Source organism: Hemicordylus capensis, chromosome 2 (assembly GCF_027244095.1).
Source record: "Hemicordylus capensis ecotype Gifberg chromosome 2, rHemCap1.1.pri, whole genome shotgun sequence".
NCBI lineage: Eukaryota > Metazoa > Chordata > Lepidosauria > Squamata > Cordylidae > Hemicordylus > Hemicordylus capensis.
Window position 1 is genome coordinate 247,893,876 of NC_069658.1, and position 18,396 is coordinate 247,912,271.

Below are 18,396 nucleotides of genomic sequence, written 5' to 3' on the forward strand. Positions count from 1 at the left end.
TGAACGTACATCCTCCATTCCGAAGCAGTGTCCCCTCTAACAGGGATTCCCAGATGTTGACGATAACTCCCATAATCTTCAAACAAAAGCCATTGTAGCTGGGGATTCTGGGAGATGTAGTCAACAACATCCGGGAATCCCTGTTAGAGCGAGGACTGTTCCGGAGGAGATGCAAACCAAATGCCGGGTGTGAAAAACTTCCTGCCGAGGTAGAATGAAGCCAGAATTCATTCTACCTCGGTAAACTGCCAGGTAAAAAAAGTCGGGCTCTGTAGGAAGTTGCGTTTCTAGTCTATGCTGTGTGCTTTTAAAACAAGGAGTTGCAAAACTCTGCCAAATCATGCACCAGGCCAAGTTGAATTCTGTGACCAGCATAAATCCTGCAAACAGGTGTACATCTGCTTAGTTCTGCATGGCTTTACTATGCTCCTGCTATTTTTTCTAAAATGTTTTTATTAAAAACAAAAACATGTTCATACAATTTTTAGAAGAAAAGGGACAATGTACAGGAATGGGACAGCATAATCATGGTGGAAAAGATACAAAGGGCAGGTTCAGTTGACCCATGGAAAGTATGTAGGAGGGAACTGGAAGTTCCCATTGAGTGCACGTTCTCGGTGGGAGCCAGCCCTTCTGGTCATTTCTGTGTCATATAAACCTAGAAATGTCCGGTAGACGATGTTGGGTTCCCTCTGCTGCCCATCACGCAACATTCACCCGACACATGTAAGCAAAAGTTGAAGTTAAGAACACAAGAACAGCCCTGCTTGATCAGGCCCAAGGCCCATCTAGTCCAGCATCCTGTTTCGCATAGTGGCCCACCAGATGCCGCTGGAAGCCTACAGGCAGGAGTTGAGGGCATGCCCTCTCTCCTGCTGTTACTCCCCTGCAACTGGTACTCGGAGGTATCCTGCCTTTGAGGCTGGAGGTGGCCTATATAGCCCTCTGACTAGTAGCCATTGATAGACCTCTCCTCCATGAAGTTATCTAAACCCTTCTTAAAGCCATCCACATTGTTAGCTGTCACCACATCTTGTGGCAAAGAATTCCACAAGTTGATTATGCGTTAACTGAAAAAGTACCTCCGTTTGCTGGTTCTAAATTTCCCAGCATTCAATTTCATGGGATGACCCCTGGTTCTAGTGTTATCTGAGAGGGAGAAGAATTTCTCTCTCTCCACTTTCTCCACACCATGCATGATTTTATAGACCTCTATCATGTCTCACCGCAGTCGTCTTTTTTCTAAACTATATAGCCCCAGGTCTTGTAGCCTTGCCTCATAAGGAAGGTGCTCTAGGCCCCTGATCATCTTGGGCACAGAATGTCAGAGTTGGGCAGAGAATTTCAGGCAGCAGAGGGAACCCAACACTGTCCACCTGACATGGAAATGGCTGGAGGTGCTGACTTGCGCCAGGAGCATGCACTCGCTGGGAACCCCAGATTCCCATCTACTTACTTTTTGCAGGTTGTCTGACCCTACCTAGAGTTGGCATATTTACCTTATTGGGGTTTCATGTAAAAATCAGTCCTGTAACACTAACAAGGGGTACTACACTGGAATCAAATCTGACCAGATAGGTGTTTCTCTGAAAGGCACGTGAAATTATTTACAAGTAAGATGAATGGGTGCTGATAAAATAGGCTAAGTTGTCTTGGTTATTACAACCATGTGTTTCTTTTGTTAGTGCACAACTTTGGCCCTCCTGCAGATGTTGGACTATAACTCCCATCACTCCTGACTATTGACCACTGTGACTGGAAACAATGGGAGTTGCAGTTCAACACAGCTGGAGGGCCAAAGTTGTGCAGCTCCTGAGTTAATGTTTCCATTCATGCCAAGGACCATAGCTCTTGATACCAATGCTCTAATGTGGGGGGATCCTGACTTTTCCACTTGCATGTTATTTCTAATCTTTTGCTGGCAGCAAGAGAAAGGGAAGAAGCTTCTTCGAATGACGGTTAGGAGTGCACACAGCTCCTGAAGGTCACACGCCTTTGGGAGCTGTGCACACTCCTGATTTAGCATAACATAAGAACAGCCCAGCTGGATCAGGCCCAAGGCCCATCTAGTCCAGCATCCTGTTTCACACAGTGGCCCACCAGATGCTCCAGTCATATCAAGGTAGGAGCTGGGGAGCAGTGTTCCCTGTAACAGAGATTCCCAGATGTTGCTGACAACTCCCTTAATCCCCAAGCAAAGGCTATTGCAGCTGGGGATGCTGGGAGTTGTAGTCAACAGCTCCTGGGAATCCCTGTTAGAGGGAACACGAGTTGGGAGCATGCTCACCTGCTAAGCCTCAGCTAGCTAGGCTGAGCATGCCCTGCCCAGATTCCATCCCCAGCTTCTGAATGGGGTGGGAGGAAAAACCTTCCTACCAAGCTGAGGCTTAGGAGGACACTGGCTTTCCAAAACAATCGAACCATTCACGAGCCCTGTAGAGTGCAAGGTTATGTAGCCACATTTCAAAGCAACGACTCCCAACACTTGACGCAATGTGGCTTAGCTTCCACGTGCCATGACACCACTGTCTTCTTCCATAGCCTTGCTGCTTTCCATCACAGCTACCAATAAAAATAAAATCATTATTTTATGTGAGATGTGTGGCTTTTTATTTTAAATATTATAGATACAAAGCAGAGGCAGAGAAGGTCTTTATGGATATCCGCAGCCACGTGGATTGTTTTCACTGGAATGTATCACATGGGCTCATAGCTCACTGGTAGAGCATCTGCTCTGCATGCAGAAGAACCTAGTTTCAATCCCTGACATCTCCAGGTAGGGCTAGGAAACACCCACTTGAAATGCGGGAGAACTGCAGACACACTGTCGAAAAACTAGATAGACCAAGGGTCTGACCTGCATAAGGCAACGTGCTATGAACCTACCATCATTGCCCAGAAGGACTGTGGCTTGAAATCTGAAGCTGCCTTCTACTGGGCATGCCCAGGCGCCATGCAGAATCAGTGTTTTTTATTTAGCAAACCTGGATTGGCTCTACTGACAATAACCAAATCTTGGTTTGTTTCACCTTGATGTGGTTTATTTGGTACCTGCCTCTTCTTACGTCCCATGATCAAGGCTTGCCTCTCTCCATGGGTACAGAGCTACTGAAAGAAACCAAGATTAAACCACAATTGCAGGTTCAGACATCACATGAAGTAATTGTTTGTTTAACTACAGATAAAAACAAAAGGAAAGCCCTGCTGGACCAGGCCTCAGGTCTATGTAGCCTTGTGTTCTGCCCCAGCAATGGTCAGTGTTATGCTTCCAGGTTGCTCGCAAGCCCTCCCTTGCTGTTGCCCCTAGGGATGTGCATGGAACCAGGTGGGGGCGTTTTGATGGCGCTGGGGATGCTGCTTTAAGAGCAGGGGAGGGTGCACTCACCCCTCCCTCCGCTCTTTCCCTGCTGGCACGCCTTTATTTTGAAGTTAATCGGGGTGGCACAGTACCTCCCTGCTGCCCCGTTGTCCAGATATAACCGGAAGTATCCACTGTGCCCATGCCAGTGTGTGCAGGTGCAGCGGATACTCCCAGTTGTATCTGGGCAATGGGGCAGCAGGGAGGTACTCTGCTGCCCCGCTTAACTTCGGAATAAAGGAGCGCCAGGAGGGGAAGAGCGGAGGGAGGAGGAAGGGCATCCTCCCCCATTCTTAAAGCAGCACCCACGGCGCCATCGAACTGGCAGAACCTGCCACCTTTCGAACCACTTTGCAGGCCCATAAAGGGCCTTCGAACCGGTTCTGTGCACATCCCTAGTTGCCCCCCAGCAACAGATATTCAGAGGTTTCCTGCTCTGAACATGGGCGTTCCATAAAGCCATCATGATTAGCATCCATCAGTAGAACGATGGCATGTGTCATTCCATGGCTCTGCCCATCCTTACAGTTCTGCTCTCCTGTCCCAACACATCCCTTCCTGTATAACCTTTATTGCTTCATCACCTTCAGTCACGGGGACGTTTTTTGCTCAGGGGTGTGCAAATGTCCCTGAGGGAAGGGCCTGCTGACTTGATGACGGCTTGCTCTTTGCTCTCTCCTCTCATGGGGGGCAAAGGGAAAGGGGCTCGTATTCATTTTTTGTCCCAGGGCCCGCTACAACCTTGCTTCTGCTCCTCCAAACTAAACTCTTGCTCCCTTATGGTCACCATGCCTGGAACTCCCTCCCAGATGCCTCATCTTCTACCTCCTTCATATCTATCTATCTGTCTGTCTTATCTATCTATACCTCCTGATATATACATCTCTAGGTGGTGTACAAATTAGAAAATACAACAGAATTTTTTTTTAAAGTTAAAATTCACAAAACACATAAAACAAGATCACAGATAAAAACACATTAAATAGGTTTAAAAAAAAATCCAGTTAGAAGCCTGAGAGAACAAGTATGTCTTGAGAGTCCTCCTGAAAGCAGACAAAGAGATGCTCTTATTTAAACGGGGAGCATATTCCAAAGCCTCAGAATATCCCTCCTCAAGACCTGACTCTTCTGTACAGCCTTGGCCCAACTCTTGGTCTGTACTGTAATTAAGCCCAAGTAAGCCACCTAATGGCACAGCGGGGAAATGACTTGACTAGCAAGCCAGAGGTTGCCAGTTCATATCCCCGCTGGTATGTTTCGTAAACTATGGAAAACACCTATATCAGGCGGCAGCAATAGAGGAAGATGCTGAAAGGCATCATCTCATACTGCGCAAGAGATGGCAATGGTAAAACCCTCCTGTATTCTACCAAAGACAACAACAGGGCTCTGTGGTCGCCAGGAGTCGACATTGACTCGACAGCACACTTTACTGCTGCCTTGCAGTCCTTGCAGTCTAAATTTTAGGCTCCTCAAGGCAGTGACTAATACTCTTAAAGTGCTATGCAGATCGATGGGTACACACACATGCATACATATGCATACTGATAAACTAACCGCATGATGAGTTTATCAGTGTTTCTCTCTCTCTCAAGTTCAGTGAAGGCAGTACATTCAACTAACAGCAAGTCACCAAGCTCAGCTCGGCACCCTCCTCATATAGTCACACTCAGGGGTGTAGTTATAACTGAGCAAAATGGTTCAAGGAACCCAGGGCCCCCCAGCTCCAGCCCTCCCTATATTCTTCATTATCTCCCTCACACCACTGGAGACATAGGACATAGGAAGCTGCCGTATATTGAGTCAGACCACTGGTCTATCTAGCTCAGTATTGTCTTCACAGACTGGGAGCAGCTTCTCCAAGGTTGCAGGCAGGAATCTCTCTCAGCCCGATCTTGGAGATGCTGCCAGGGAGGGAACTTGGAACCTTCTTCTCTTCCCAGAGTGGCTTCATCCCCTGAGGGGAATATCTGACAGTGCTCACACATCAAGTCTCCCATTCATATGCAACCAGGGCGGACCCTGCTTAGCTATGGGGACAAGTCATGCTTGCTACCACAAGACCAGCTCTCCTCTGGGGTGAACACAGCTCCCCCCTTTCCTTTAGCTATAGCCCTGTACCCTGATCTGCCTCATCCACCCCTATGGCTAGATCTGTATGTACACATAAAAGAAGAAGCAGCCAGGACAATAGCATGTAATGTCTTACATACTGTGCAGGGAACATGGGCAGCTTGAGCACTGCCCCAGTGAGTGTGTAAGCCAGGACTGCTCAACTTTGGACCTCCTGCAAATGTTGGCCTACAACTCCCATCATCCCTGACTCCTGGCCACAGTGTCTGGGGATGCTGGGAGCTGTAGTCCAAAAACATCTGGAGGGACGCAAGTGCAGCAACACTGGTGTAAGCACTGAAGATGGGAGGGTGGCAGCACTCCCTCCTAAGGGCTTCGTTCGTTGTGTGAGATCTTGGAAATTGGTGCAGGTGGTGCTCAAGCCACCCACAATCCCCTGAGCAGTATGTAAGCCATTGCATGCCAATGACTATTATCAATATTTAAAACCATTTCTAAAAAACCCAACATTAAAATATTAAAACTATAAATCTAATTAAAAGCCTGGGTGAATAAATATGTCTACAGTGCCTTTTAAAAAATTGCCAGAGATGGAGAGGCTCTTATTTCAATAGGGAGCATATTCCAAAGTCCAGGAGAAGGCCCGTTCCCAAGAAGCCACCAAATGAGTTGGTGGCAACCACAAACGAACCTCTCCAGATGATCTTAACAGGCGTTGGGGCTCATGATGAAGAAGATGTTCTTTTAAATACCCAGGGCCTAAGCTGTTTAGGGCTTGATAGGTAATAACCAGCACCTTGTATTTTGCCCGTAAACGTATCAACAGCCAGTGTAGTTCTTTCAACACAGGAGTAATATGCTCTCCTCTAGATGACCCAGAGACCAACCTGGCCGCTGCATTCTGGACCAACTACAGTTTCTGGACTACATACAAAGGCAGCCCCAGATAGAGTGCATTGCAGTAATCCAGCTTGGAGGTTACCAGCATATGTACCACTGTTTTGAGGTCATTCATCTCAAGAAACGGGCGCAGCTGGTGTATCAGTCAAAGCTGATAAAAAGCATCTCTGGCCACCGCCTCAACCTGGGACACCAGGGAGAGGTTCAGATCCAGAAGCACCCCAGACTGCGTACCTGCTCCTTCTGGGGGAGCTTGACCCCATCCAGAACTGGCAGATCAAAATCGTCTCCCGAGTTCTGACCTCACACAATAAGTACCTCCGTCTTATCTGGATTCAGCCTCAGTTTGTTATCCCTCATCCAGCCGATTACTGCTTCCAGGCAGGCATTTAGGGAGGTTATGCCTTCTCCTGATGATATTGACATGGAGAAATAGATGTGGGTGTCATCAGTATATTGATAACATCCCACACCAAATCTTTTGATGATTCCTCCCAGAAGTTCCATGTAGATGTTAAACAATATCGGAGACAATATGGAGCCCTGAGGGACACCATAAGAGAGTTCAGATTTATTTATTTTTTAAACATTTTCTATCCCGCTCTTCCTCCAAGGAGCCCAGAGCACTGTGCTACATACTTAAGTTCCTCCTCACAACAACCCTGTGAAGTAGGTTAGGCTGAGAGAGAAGTGACTGGCCAAGAGTCATCCAGCAAGTACCATGGCTGAATGGGGATTTGAACTCGGGTCTCCCTGGTCCTAGTCCGGCACTCTAACCACCATCTGGAATCTTCCTGTGAGGTAGGATCAGAGCCACTGCAAAGCAATGCCTCCCAATCCCAATTCTCTCTAACATTCCAGAAGGATACCATGGTCAATAGTATCGAAGGCCACTGAAAGATCCAAAAGGACCAACAGAGTCACACTCCCTCTGTCAGTTCCCAATTGGAGATCATCCATCAAGCTGACCAAGGCAGTCTTCACTCCATAGCCCATCTGAAAGCCAGTTTGAAATGGGTCTAGAATAGATTATCAGTTTCCTCCAAGACCGCCTGGAGATGGGAGGCCACCACCTTCTCAATCACCTTGCCCAGCCATGGAAGGTTGGAGACAGGCCTGTAGTTGCTTAACTCTGAGGGATCCAAGGCAGGTTTCTTCAGAAGCGGTCTAATGATTGCCTCCTTAAGACAAGAAGACAATATTTAATGATTTTCAACAACAAAAAATCCTCAAAGTTGATGTGAATTTGGTTCATCCCTGGGTCCGCCTTTTAGCCAATCAAACAGACTCAGTGGGAATATTTAGAGGCTTTTATTGCACTGCAGTTGCAACAGGTAATGAGTGGGCTTTACGCTCTCAAACTGATTACAGTTTGGTTACAGGTGCATCTTACATTTATACAAACAATCTGAATGATGCTGACACCCTAGACATAGTATACGTGGCAATAAAATGGTGGACTAAGTATCTAGTACGCATGCGAATGATTCATTGTTCATCTGGTAATTACTCCTTATTTGGTTACATCCTGTTTTCTTTAACTGTCAGCAAAGAACAGTGAGAATCCTGTAAAAACCAAGTTTCCTTAGATACAATTTAGTGGAGAGAGATAAGACGTTGATCATGAGAGGCCATGATGGCCCTGAGCTGGGCTGGGGTTACTTTAAGTCAGACTGAGGTTTTCTAAGTAAAATGGAGTCACTTTGGTTTTCTAAAACACATCAAAGTGACTTACACAGCAAAATGATGTGGGGTGTGGGCAAGAAAGAAAATGGTTTATAGAAAGCACACGTTTATAATATCTTTGCCTGGCAGAAATAAATAAACAAACAGACAGATAAATAGATTAAATAATATTTAAAAACATACTTCTGTTCATAACATATTTGTCTGGTTTCTTCTTTGCTTTAGAAACCAGGTGAAAACTAATATATCAAAGCCTTTGGTGAATTTTAATTGTGGCTGTCCATTTGGTTGTTTTTCTTTTATTTTCATCTGTTTATAGCGCTGTGGGGGAGGGTTGCTTTATGTTTTGTACTTGTGTGACATGTGCAGCATTAATAGAAAGCTGCTTTGTAATTGCTTTGTAGAAAGTGTGTTTGAAATTCAGTGCCTCTGTGAGATGGAGAAGTACAGGCCAGAGAAAGTGATAAGTTGGCTATCTGCCCAGAGCAGAACAAGTGGGGGTTTGCAGCAGCGGGGAGAGATAGGCTCCCCTGAATAGTAACTGCATTGTTCTAGGAATGTGAAGGCTTCTCCTATTAATTAATTATCTCTCTGCTGTGAAATAGAAACTCAGAAACTTAGAGCGCAAAGTCCAGCCTCTATGCAAGCATATGTACAAATGTAATGAACTGATTGGTTCTTTGGGGCTGAATGTTGATGCCTAGGGGTGGAGGAAAATCTTTATAAACTCTTGTTAGTCTGTAAGAGGTACGCTCCTTGGACTTTTGCCAAAAGGCACCAGGGGTCGTCCTCAGCGCTGAGAAATAAACCTTTGTCTCTTTCACTATCCGTGTCAATGGTCATTTGCTCAGGTAACACTTGCATTGGCATCTGCGATATGTTTTGATTTCGGTGTTAATCCTTTGCTTCATATTCATGTTCAGTTTTTGTTAGGATCCTCAGACTTCACTTCGATGGAAAAGGAGAGTAAATATTTTTAAAATAAATAAAATAAGCTGGTTTTTTTTTTTAAGTACAGTAAATTAAAAGCGACATGAACAAATCACATTTTCATACCTGAAAGAGTTAACTAGAGAGAGTCTTCCTTCCTAGAGAGGGCTGGGGAATGAGTGTGTATCGACTCTGCAAATTGTGCTGAAGGTTCCTTCCTGTCCCACCTTTCTCTCTCTCCCCCCACCACCATGCCAAGGTGGGAAAGTGGCATCGGGAGATTAGGTCCTCGCCATCACAGGAGGTAAGGAGGTCACTTTTGTTGAGTTAGGAAAATGATCTGGGAATACTCAGGCCTGGGGAAATGAGGGTTGCAGGTACCCATTCTATGAGGCTCCAAAAGATTTGCAGATGTGCGCTATTTTCCTTGCTTGATAGCCAGAAGAAATAAGAAGTTATAAAAACGGGAAGAAAACAAGAGTGGTTACTATTAGGAGACCTGTGAAGCGCGTGGTTTCCTCTCCCACTGCTTTTGAGCTCATATAGAAGAGAAAAGTATGGAGGGAGAGCAAACCTCTGATACCACATTTGCAAAGGGAATCATATCCATAGTGCGATTCTAAGAATGTTTATCCAAAAGTAAATCTTATTGAGCCTGTTCCCTAGTACAGGAGTTCCCAACCTTGGGTCCCCAGCTGTTGTGGGACTACAGTTCCCATCATCCCCAGCCTAAATGGTAGGGGATGATGGCAGTTGTAATCCAACAACAGCTGGAGACCTAAGGTCAGGAACCCTCACACTACTAAAGTGCTTGTTACCTGTTACTAGTGGGGCTGTCAGATCTGTTTTAAAAATACTGCTGGATCTTAAGCATATTTATTGTGGGGATGCATAACTCAGTGGTAGGGCACATATTTTGGATGGGGTATGTTTTAGATTCGATCCCTGACGTTGCCTATAGTTAGTGGTGGGAAAGATCCCCTTTCACAAGCTTCATGTGCTCACAGTGAAGCCTCCCTGTACTGAGTGAGCATGCTTAAGAATGTTTTGTGGAAGCAGTTATGAATTGTCCCCTTTGCTAAGCAGGGTCCACCCTGATTTGCATTTGAATGGGAGACTCTGTGTGAACACTGTAAGATATTCTCCTCAGGGGATGGGGCCACTCTGGGAAGAGCACCTTCATGCTTGCATGTAGAAGGTTCCAAGTTCCCTCCCTGGCATCTCCAAGATCCGGCTGGAAGAGATTCCTGCCTGTAACCTTGGAGAAGCCGCTGCCTGTCTGTGTAGACAACACTGAGCTAGATGGACCAATGGTGTGACTTGGTAGAGGGCAGCTTCCTATGTTCCTAAGAAGGGAGCAGTGCAACTTTTAAAATTTCCACTATTGCTTTCATCAAAATGTAGATATATAATTATATACATACTCTTGGAAAAGATGTTTACCTTTTTGTATTTATCAGCTTTTAAATCTCGAGTGTATGATTCCATGTCGTAACTGATTTGCAGTACAACAATCTGCACAGTATACACTACAGTTTTAGTAAATAAGCAGCTGTTTATTGTTTAGGCCAGAGTTGCACAGCTCTAGCCTCCTGCAGATGTTGGACTACAACTCCCATCATCCCTGACTTTTGGCCACCGTGGCAGGGGAAGATGAGAGTTGCAGCCCAACAGCAGCTGGAGCACCAAAGTTATGCAGCCCTGGTTTAGACCACTGATCATCAAAAGGTTTGATTGGCATGACAAATAATAAATAATAAAAACATTTTAATTTGACAAATATTTATAATTAAAATAATCTGCCGCATTCTTCTCAAATAATTGTTGCTGTGCTCTCTCTGCAACAGAAGCAAACAAGGCCACCTTTTCACTGATTTGTCTGTTTCTTTTAGGAAAAAAATAAATTTTTACAAAAGCAATGAGCAGTTTTCTCTGTCGTATTTTGGGAAACTTCTAAAGCTGTGATTAGAAGGGCTTTCATACAGAAAGCTCCATTTATGAAGAAGAGGGACAGGAATATACAAGAATTAACCATTCAGATAAGATAATTAGGTAATTAACCATTCAGATGTGGTAATTAAAATAAAATTAATTTGTCAAGCTGCGAGAAATCTTGAAAGTTTATATTTTATAGTTATTTACTATATATATATATATATATATATATATATATATATATATATTCTCTGTGTAAACAACAGATTGAAACAGGAACTTAACATTTATCATGTATGAGTCTATATCTTACACTATAAATGAAAAGATGTTTAAAATGTGAGAGGGGGAAAATGGTTGTGCTTCTTGTCAACAGAACTGATCTCATGACGGGGTGAAGATCTTGCTACAGCATTCCTTCCTTCCTTTAGTCTCCAAACCCCAGCACTGTGGAACATTTTATCAACTGCACAGGATCCCTGTTGAACAGATTAAATAATAAGTATCAGTCAAATGGAATGTGGGATATGTAGCCAGGTTGTTTGGTCTGCCAGGTGAAGTTTTGGGAGCTGAGGTTTGGAAATTGTAAACAAGACCCATAATGAATGGATAAGAAATGCCTCGTCTTGCAAAGGAAAAGATGGCATCGGAATAGGGCTTGACAGGAGGACAGATTCAGGCGGTGACTGGAAAGGAGACAGGGCTAGGAGCTGAAATGGAGGAGCTGCATTCAAAAGGTCATGGCTCAGGAGATGGACTGAAGGTAGAGGAGGAGGAAGACGAAAACTCTCAGGTTGCCCAGTGTGGAGCTACTGAGGACTTGCGAAGATGGTCAGCGTCTCCTCAGGTGAAACAGGAACCAGACGATGAACTGGGGGATCATTGGGAAGCCCAGTGGCAAGAATTCTTGAAAGCCACACCATCCCTTCGCTTGAGACTTGAAGACTCACCAACCCCAGACCGCCCACTGTGGAGTGACACAAAAGCCTTGCTAGCCTCATTTGAAGGAGCAGCTGACGCCTGCCGGTGGAGTCGAGGAGAGTGGGTGACTCATCTTATGCCAGCCTTTGGCAGAGGAGCAGAGCGGGCCATGAGCAATGCCGATACCTGTGAGATGGGGTCCTCCAGGAAGGCCAGAGAAGACTCTGTTGGTACAGAAAGGCAGGACCAGCAGCTGTGCTCCCAGAAGGCCGAGGGACCCCATGAGGTATGCTGCAGGCTCCGGGAACTTTGCCACCAGTGGCTGAAGCCAAAGACACCCATGGAGGAGCAGGTCTTGGAGTTGGTGATTTTGGAGCAGTTCTTGACCATCCTACCACTGGATATGCAGAGCTGGATCAGAGAGCACCATCCAGAGACATGTACCCAAGCTGTATCCCTGGCAGAGGACTTCCTGTTGAGGTGGCAGGAAGCTGAGAGACGGGACTTGGAGGTAGGAGAGTTGGGCCCAGAGGAGAGACACCCAGAGTTAGTAACGGGCTACTGCAGAGGTTCCCAACCTGTGCTACTCCAAATGTTGCTGAACTACAACTCCCATCATCCTCAGCCACATCATCCTCAGCCACAATAAATTGTAGCTGGGGATGATGGGGGTTATAGTTCTGCAACATCTGGAATATCACAGGTTGGGCACTCTAGACTACTGTGTAGGTCAGAAACCAGGCTACCCAATGTGACAGGCAAAGAGCAAGGATTTGTATCCCCACTGCAATCATATTCACCTTTCTCCATGCAACACTCTTCTTTTTCAGTAAGAGTGAATGGCAGCCATTCAGTTTTATGAGGTGAAGATGAAGCCTGTCCTACACAACCCCATTTGCTTGTGTGTAGTCTGTTGATTTTGCCCCATTTTGCTTAATTAGAACCATAGAGCAATCAAGCTCACTGCCTGGATGCATAGCCCTCCCTCCATTGGTTTTTGGTCTCATGGTCACGCTAATATGTGACAAAGCAGAAATTGAGGGATTGGCCTTTATAGGTGAATTAGCAAAGGGGCAGGGAAATTTTGAAGTGGAACACCAGCCCCTTGCCCCATGCTTTTTGTTGTCCCAACCCTCCCCTCCAGCTTTCCTTCTACACTCTCATTTCTCCCCAGGAAATGGGAGCAGTTGCCATGTGGCTTGGTCACAAGATGGACTGCTTTGTTTACTCTAGGGTGGTGCCACTATATTTCCGGATGGCACCCTAGAATGCTGCTGCTCTGGCCACTCAATGACATCTCTACTGCTCTGCCTTATTGCAGTGCTAGAGATGATGGGGCAGACGCCACTGTTCTGTTTAGCATTGTTAACTTGAAATATTTCTGGTCTTGGACCTGGGTGAGTGGGGCTATGCAGATGAAGAGGTGGGGCTGTGCAGACAGCCACTGGCTCCTCCTGCAACCAGAGCCGTTGAAGAAGGGAGCCCACAGTTATCTGCATAGCTTCCCTCTCCATTTGCATAGCCCCCCACCCACCACAGGTTTCTCTCTCTCTCTCTCTCTCTCTCTCTGTACAGTGTTATGATAGAGCATGATTCTATATCTATCTATTTATCTATATCTATCTATTTATTTATTTATTTATTGCATTTATTTATTTATTGCATTTATATGCTGCTTTTCAGGCGAACCTCCCAAAGCGGTCTACAAAAACTTGAATAAAGAACAATAGCTCAAGCCACACGTTGACATCTTTACATGGGCCTTGGTCTTACTCCTCCCCTCCCCTCCGAGCAAGATAGTCCCTGGTTGCTCTGTGGTGGCAGTTGGGGTGGAGGAGGAGCCACCAGCTGTTGTTGGACTACAGCTCCCGTCATCCCTAGCTATTGGCCAGTGTGGCTGGGGATGATGGGAGCTGTCGTCTAGCAACATCTGGAGGGCTGAAGTTGTGCGACCCTGTCCTATGGCAAAGAACACATTCTTGCTCAATACTTGGCAGCGGGGTTGCTTGTAAAGGCCCTGCGGTGGGCAGATGTGGAAAATGACAGGAAGGGGGTGCAGAATCCCGCCCTGGTCTGTAGTTTTTACCTTTTCAGCCCCGCCACCCTGCCCTGAACGCGATCCTCACTGCTGCTGTTGCAGGTCCCAGGGCTCTTGGGGATGATGGCCGCCAACTTCCCCACAGTGGAGTGGACACTCTCCAACATCTGGCAGAGGCATCTCAGCAGAAGGGGCAAGCAGGAGGTCGGCGGGAGTGACAGTTTGCTCGGTAAGGATACATGTACAAAATCTGCCACCAGGCGCAGCATGTGGCTTCATAAGAATTTCAGTTTTATTCAGAAACACACATTTTTGGTGGTAGATGAATGCGCCAATTACACACACACACACACACACACACACACACACTGACTGCTGCCAGTCCAAGAGGGAGGTTTGCTTGCTGCTTCAGAGCCACTCTGCACCCCGCTGGTGCTGTTTGCGAAGACGGGGCTGTTCTGTGGTACTAAGGAGTACACCATTGCACTTGCAATGCTACTGCCATCATTTGCAATGGGAGCACTGTCACTAGTGCATTTACACACTCTTCAGGAATATAGGAAGCTGCCTTCTACTGAGTCAGACCATTCTTCCATCTAGCTCAGTATTGTCTACCAGTGTTCCCTGTAACAGGGATTCCCAGATGTTGTTGACTACAACTCCCAGCAATCCCAGCTGCAGTGGCCTTTGGCTGAGGATTCTGGGGGTTGTAGTCGACAACATCTGGGAATCCCTGTTATAGGGAATACTGTTGTCTACACAAGTTACTGGAAAGTTCCAAGGTTACTGGAAGGAGTCTCTTCCCATCTGGAGATGCCAGGGAGGTAACTTGGAGCCGTCTGCAGACAAGCACGCAGATGCTCTTCCCAGAGTGGCCCAGTCCTCTAAGGGGAATCTCTTACAGGGCTCGCATGTAGATTTTATTCACACGAGCAGGCTTACCTGGGCTTGCACAGCCTTACCTGTGTAGGGCTGCTCGCGTGGAGCACCAGGATCAGTCCTGATCTTGGCGATCTTCATCGGGGTAGCCCTTTAAAAGAAATCCAGGCTTAAACTGGGGTTGAAGGGTGCAAGCACATCTGCAGCCGGAGCATTCATAGAGTCAGGTGGCTAGAGTGCCTGGCAGTAGGGAAATCTACCAGTGCACCATGCTCCTCACATGGTGCATTGTGGGATTTCTGGAGGCCAGGCTGTGTTTCCCTGGCCTCTAGATGGCTGCGCTGCTTGCTGTAGCACAGCTTGTGTGGGCGCGCAAGCAGTGCGGCTGAAGAAGATGGCTGGATCGTCTGGAGGGAATGTAGGTGAGATCCTGCCTCCCCCCCACCAGTGTTTCCTCTAACAGGGATTTCCAGATGTTGCTGACGACAACTCCCATAATCCCAAGTCAAAGGCCATTGCAGCTGGGAATGCTGAGAGTTGTAGTGAACATCTGGAAATCCCTCTTAGAGGGAACACTGTCTCCCACCCTCCTCAGCCCCCAGCAATTAGCAATAGCACTTACATTTATATACCGTTCTATAGCTGGAAGCTCTCTAAGCAGTTTACAATGATTTAGCATATTGTCCCCCAACATTCTGGGTACTCATTTTACCGACCTCGGAAGGATGGAAGGCTGAGTCAACCTTGAGCCCCTGGTCAGGATCGAACTTGCAACCTTCTGGTTACAGGGCGGCAGTTTTACCACTGCACCACCAGGGGCTCAATTAGGTTGTGTGAATGACCTTACTATCTCCCATTCACATGCAAGGCACAGCGGATCCTGCTTAGCAAAGGGGACAAGTCATTGTCCATTTTGATCGACGTGGGGTTGTTTTGTTCCAAGCTCAAAACAGGCCCTTTAATTTTACAGGGTGTATTATTTTGAGCTTGAAACACTTGAAACGACCTGTTTCGAGTCGAAAAGTTTTGCCGTTGAAATGTTCTGCACATTCAGACTGTTTGAAGACAAGTTTGAAAATGTCCAGTGACTTCTCAGACTATAGAAGGATGAAGGAGGAGGAGCAGGTTTTCGCAGTGGCCATCAGTGCCCTGCATAACTTTTGATTTGCTAGGAGTGGCAAAAAGCCAAATTCATTCATTTATTTAAAAGATTTATAATCCACGTTTCCTTTGATGGGGTTAGCTCCAAGTGGCTTACATCAATAATCTTGAATAGTTATTGTATTTATTTTAGAGTTTCATTGCAAGCAGAATATTAGAGTAATAGTTTTAAAGTTTAAAGTTTTAATCTATATTTTAAATTATTTTAATTGTGTTAATGTTTTAATTGTTCTTGTGTTTAAATTGTAAGCCACCCAGAGGTTTGTATATGGGGTGGCAGATTCTCTGTAGCTGCCCCAGGGCTTTGGAACATGCTCCCTGCTGAAATAAGAGCATCTCCTTCTCTGTTTGTTTTCAGGAAGACCCTCAAGATCCTCCTGTTCTCACAAGCTTTTAATTAGAATTAATTTTAACAATTTTAATTTTTTTATACTATTGTTTTTATTGTGTTTCACGTATTTTAATCTGTGATTTTTAATATCTTAAATTTTGTACACCGCCTAGAGATGTACATATCAGGCGGTATAAAACTATGATAATAAATAAATAAATAAATATATGCCAACTATTATATTAAAAAGAGTTTTCTATTGTTCTATAATTATTCTATAATATGAAATGTATCTAAACCATTTCAAAACCACTTCAGAGGCTCAGAACTAGTTACTGAATTACATTTTAAAGTTAGCATCTGAACTGGAGATTTTAAAAATACTGATGAACCTGAACTGGAATTGAACCCAATTTTTTAATGGTTCTACTCATGATTGGACTCACCTAGTGAGTTTCATGGCTGAATGGGAATTTGAACTTGGGTCTTCCTGGCTCTAGTCCGGCACTCTAACCACTACACCACTCTTCTTCTGTTTAATTTGAACCCTGAAATTGCCTTTGAAAAAGTATATTATCTGAAACATGTTGGGCTCAATAAAGAATTATGTGAGGCACCTGAGGATCTCCTCTCTTGTGTTTTGATGGTGCCCACTTTTTTTGGTCTGGTGACCTTTCCCATGGTACAAAGAATAATTAATGTGATGACTCTGTTTTGTTCTAGATGGGTGGAGAAGTGAGAATGAGAAGAATTCCACACTCAAAATAAGCGAGCTAGTGTCATCACTGAGGCAATCCAAGGAGAACGTGATCCAGGGTTGTAATAGCAAGGGGGAGCCCTCTAAGAATCTGGGTAGATCAGAGAGGAAGCAGGAATCCCACAGAGAGATAAGACTGAATACATTGGCCAATTGTGCAGGAGGTAACAACGCTGCTGACCTTGGCTCATCCATGGTTCAGAGGAGACTTTGTGATGATGAGAGGGAAGGAATCTTGGATACGTTTTCTGACCTGGCTGTGCATGAGGGAATGAGTCCTGGCATTAAACTGTATGATTGCTCGGACTGTGGGAAAAGCTTCTCCCGGAGTTCGAACCTTATTAGCCACCAGAGGACCCACGCAGGTGAGAAGCCGTACAAATGCTCAGAATGTGGGAAAGGCTTCACCCGCAGCTCAAACCTCATCAACCACCAGAGAACCCACACAGGAGAGAAACCGTACAAATGTTTAGACTGTGGGGAGAGCTTCTCCCGCAGCTCGCAGCTCATCAGCCACCGGCGAATCCACACAGGGGAGAAGCCGTACCAGTGCCCTGAGTGTTGGAAATCCTTCAGCTTGCGCTCGCTCCTGATTAGGCATCAGAAAATCCACACTGGGGAGAAGCCCTACCAATGTGCCGAGTGTGGGAAACGGTTCATCGAGAGCTCTGAACTCATTACGCACGAGAGGACCCACACGGGCGAAAAGCCATACAAATGCGGCGTCTGTGGGATCAGCTTCTGTCAGAGTTCTAATCTCCTTGCACATACCAGAACCCACACTGGAGAAAAGCCCTACCGGTGCGCCAGCTGTGGGAAGAGTTTCAGTCGGAGCTCAAACCTCATCGTGCATGAGCGGACGCACACAGGGGAGAAACCGTACGAGTGCTCCTTCTGTGGGAAAGGCTTCAGCCAGAACTCACGCCTTATTAGTCACAAGAGAATCCACACCAGAGAAAGCATGTGATCTACCTCAGCAAAGATTCCTGCAGTCAGCTAGGGAAGGGGGCATGGCCATCAAGGCAAGATGGCAGCCTAATCTAATAATTAGATTAACAAGGCACCTACAAAAACATCCAACATTGTACCAAACAGGCAGATTTTAGCAAATAATACAAAATTCACCCAGGGGAATGGCCCTTGATGTACAAGTAGTCGGCCAGTAATGCAGTTCTGAGAATGAAGCTGTGTGTGCTTTTGGCAAGTGGAGAAGCTGCACATGAGAGTATAAATATAGAAGAACATTTTAAAAAGACTTCATGGGGTGAAGTGAGTGGTCTGGGAGCCCCTAGTATGGCCATGAAGTTTGAAATTAAGCAGGCATGGGCCTGGTCAGTTCCTTGGATGGGAGACCACAGCAAGCTCCATGTGAGAATAGGATAGTAGGGTTTTTTGTTTTTTGTTTACATCAATAAATTTTAAAAGAG

The 18,396-nt window shown here is 45.8% G+C and overlaps 1 protein-coding gene across 1 annotated transcript in view; it reads left to right on the top strand.

Moving 5' to 3' along the window:
* Positions 1-8,449: 8,449 nt before the first annotated feature.
* LOC128343930 (uncharacterized) overlaps positions 8,450-18,396 on the top strand; it is a 44,064-nt gene continuing 34,117 nt past the window's right edge. Inside the window, exons 1-4 of the mRNA XM_053293362.1 lie at positions 8,450-8,868; positions 11,259-12,314; positions 13,944-14,070; positions 16,936-17,935. Coding sequence (XP_053149337.1) covers positions 11,598-12,314; positions 13,944-14,070; positions 16,936-17,935 — 1,844 coding nt within the window. The 5' untranslated portion in view covers positions 8,450-8,868; positions 11,259-11,597. The remainder of the gene's footprint in view (positions 8,869-11,258; positions 12,315-13,943; positions 14,071-16,935; positions 17,936-18,396) is intronic.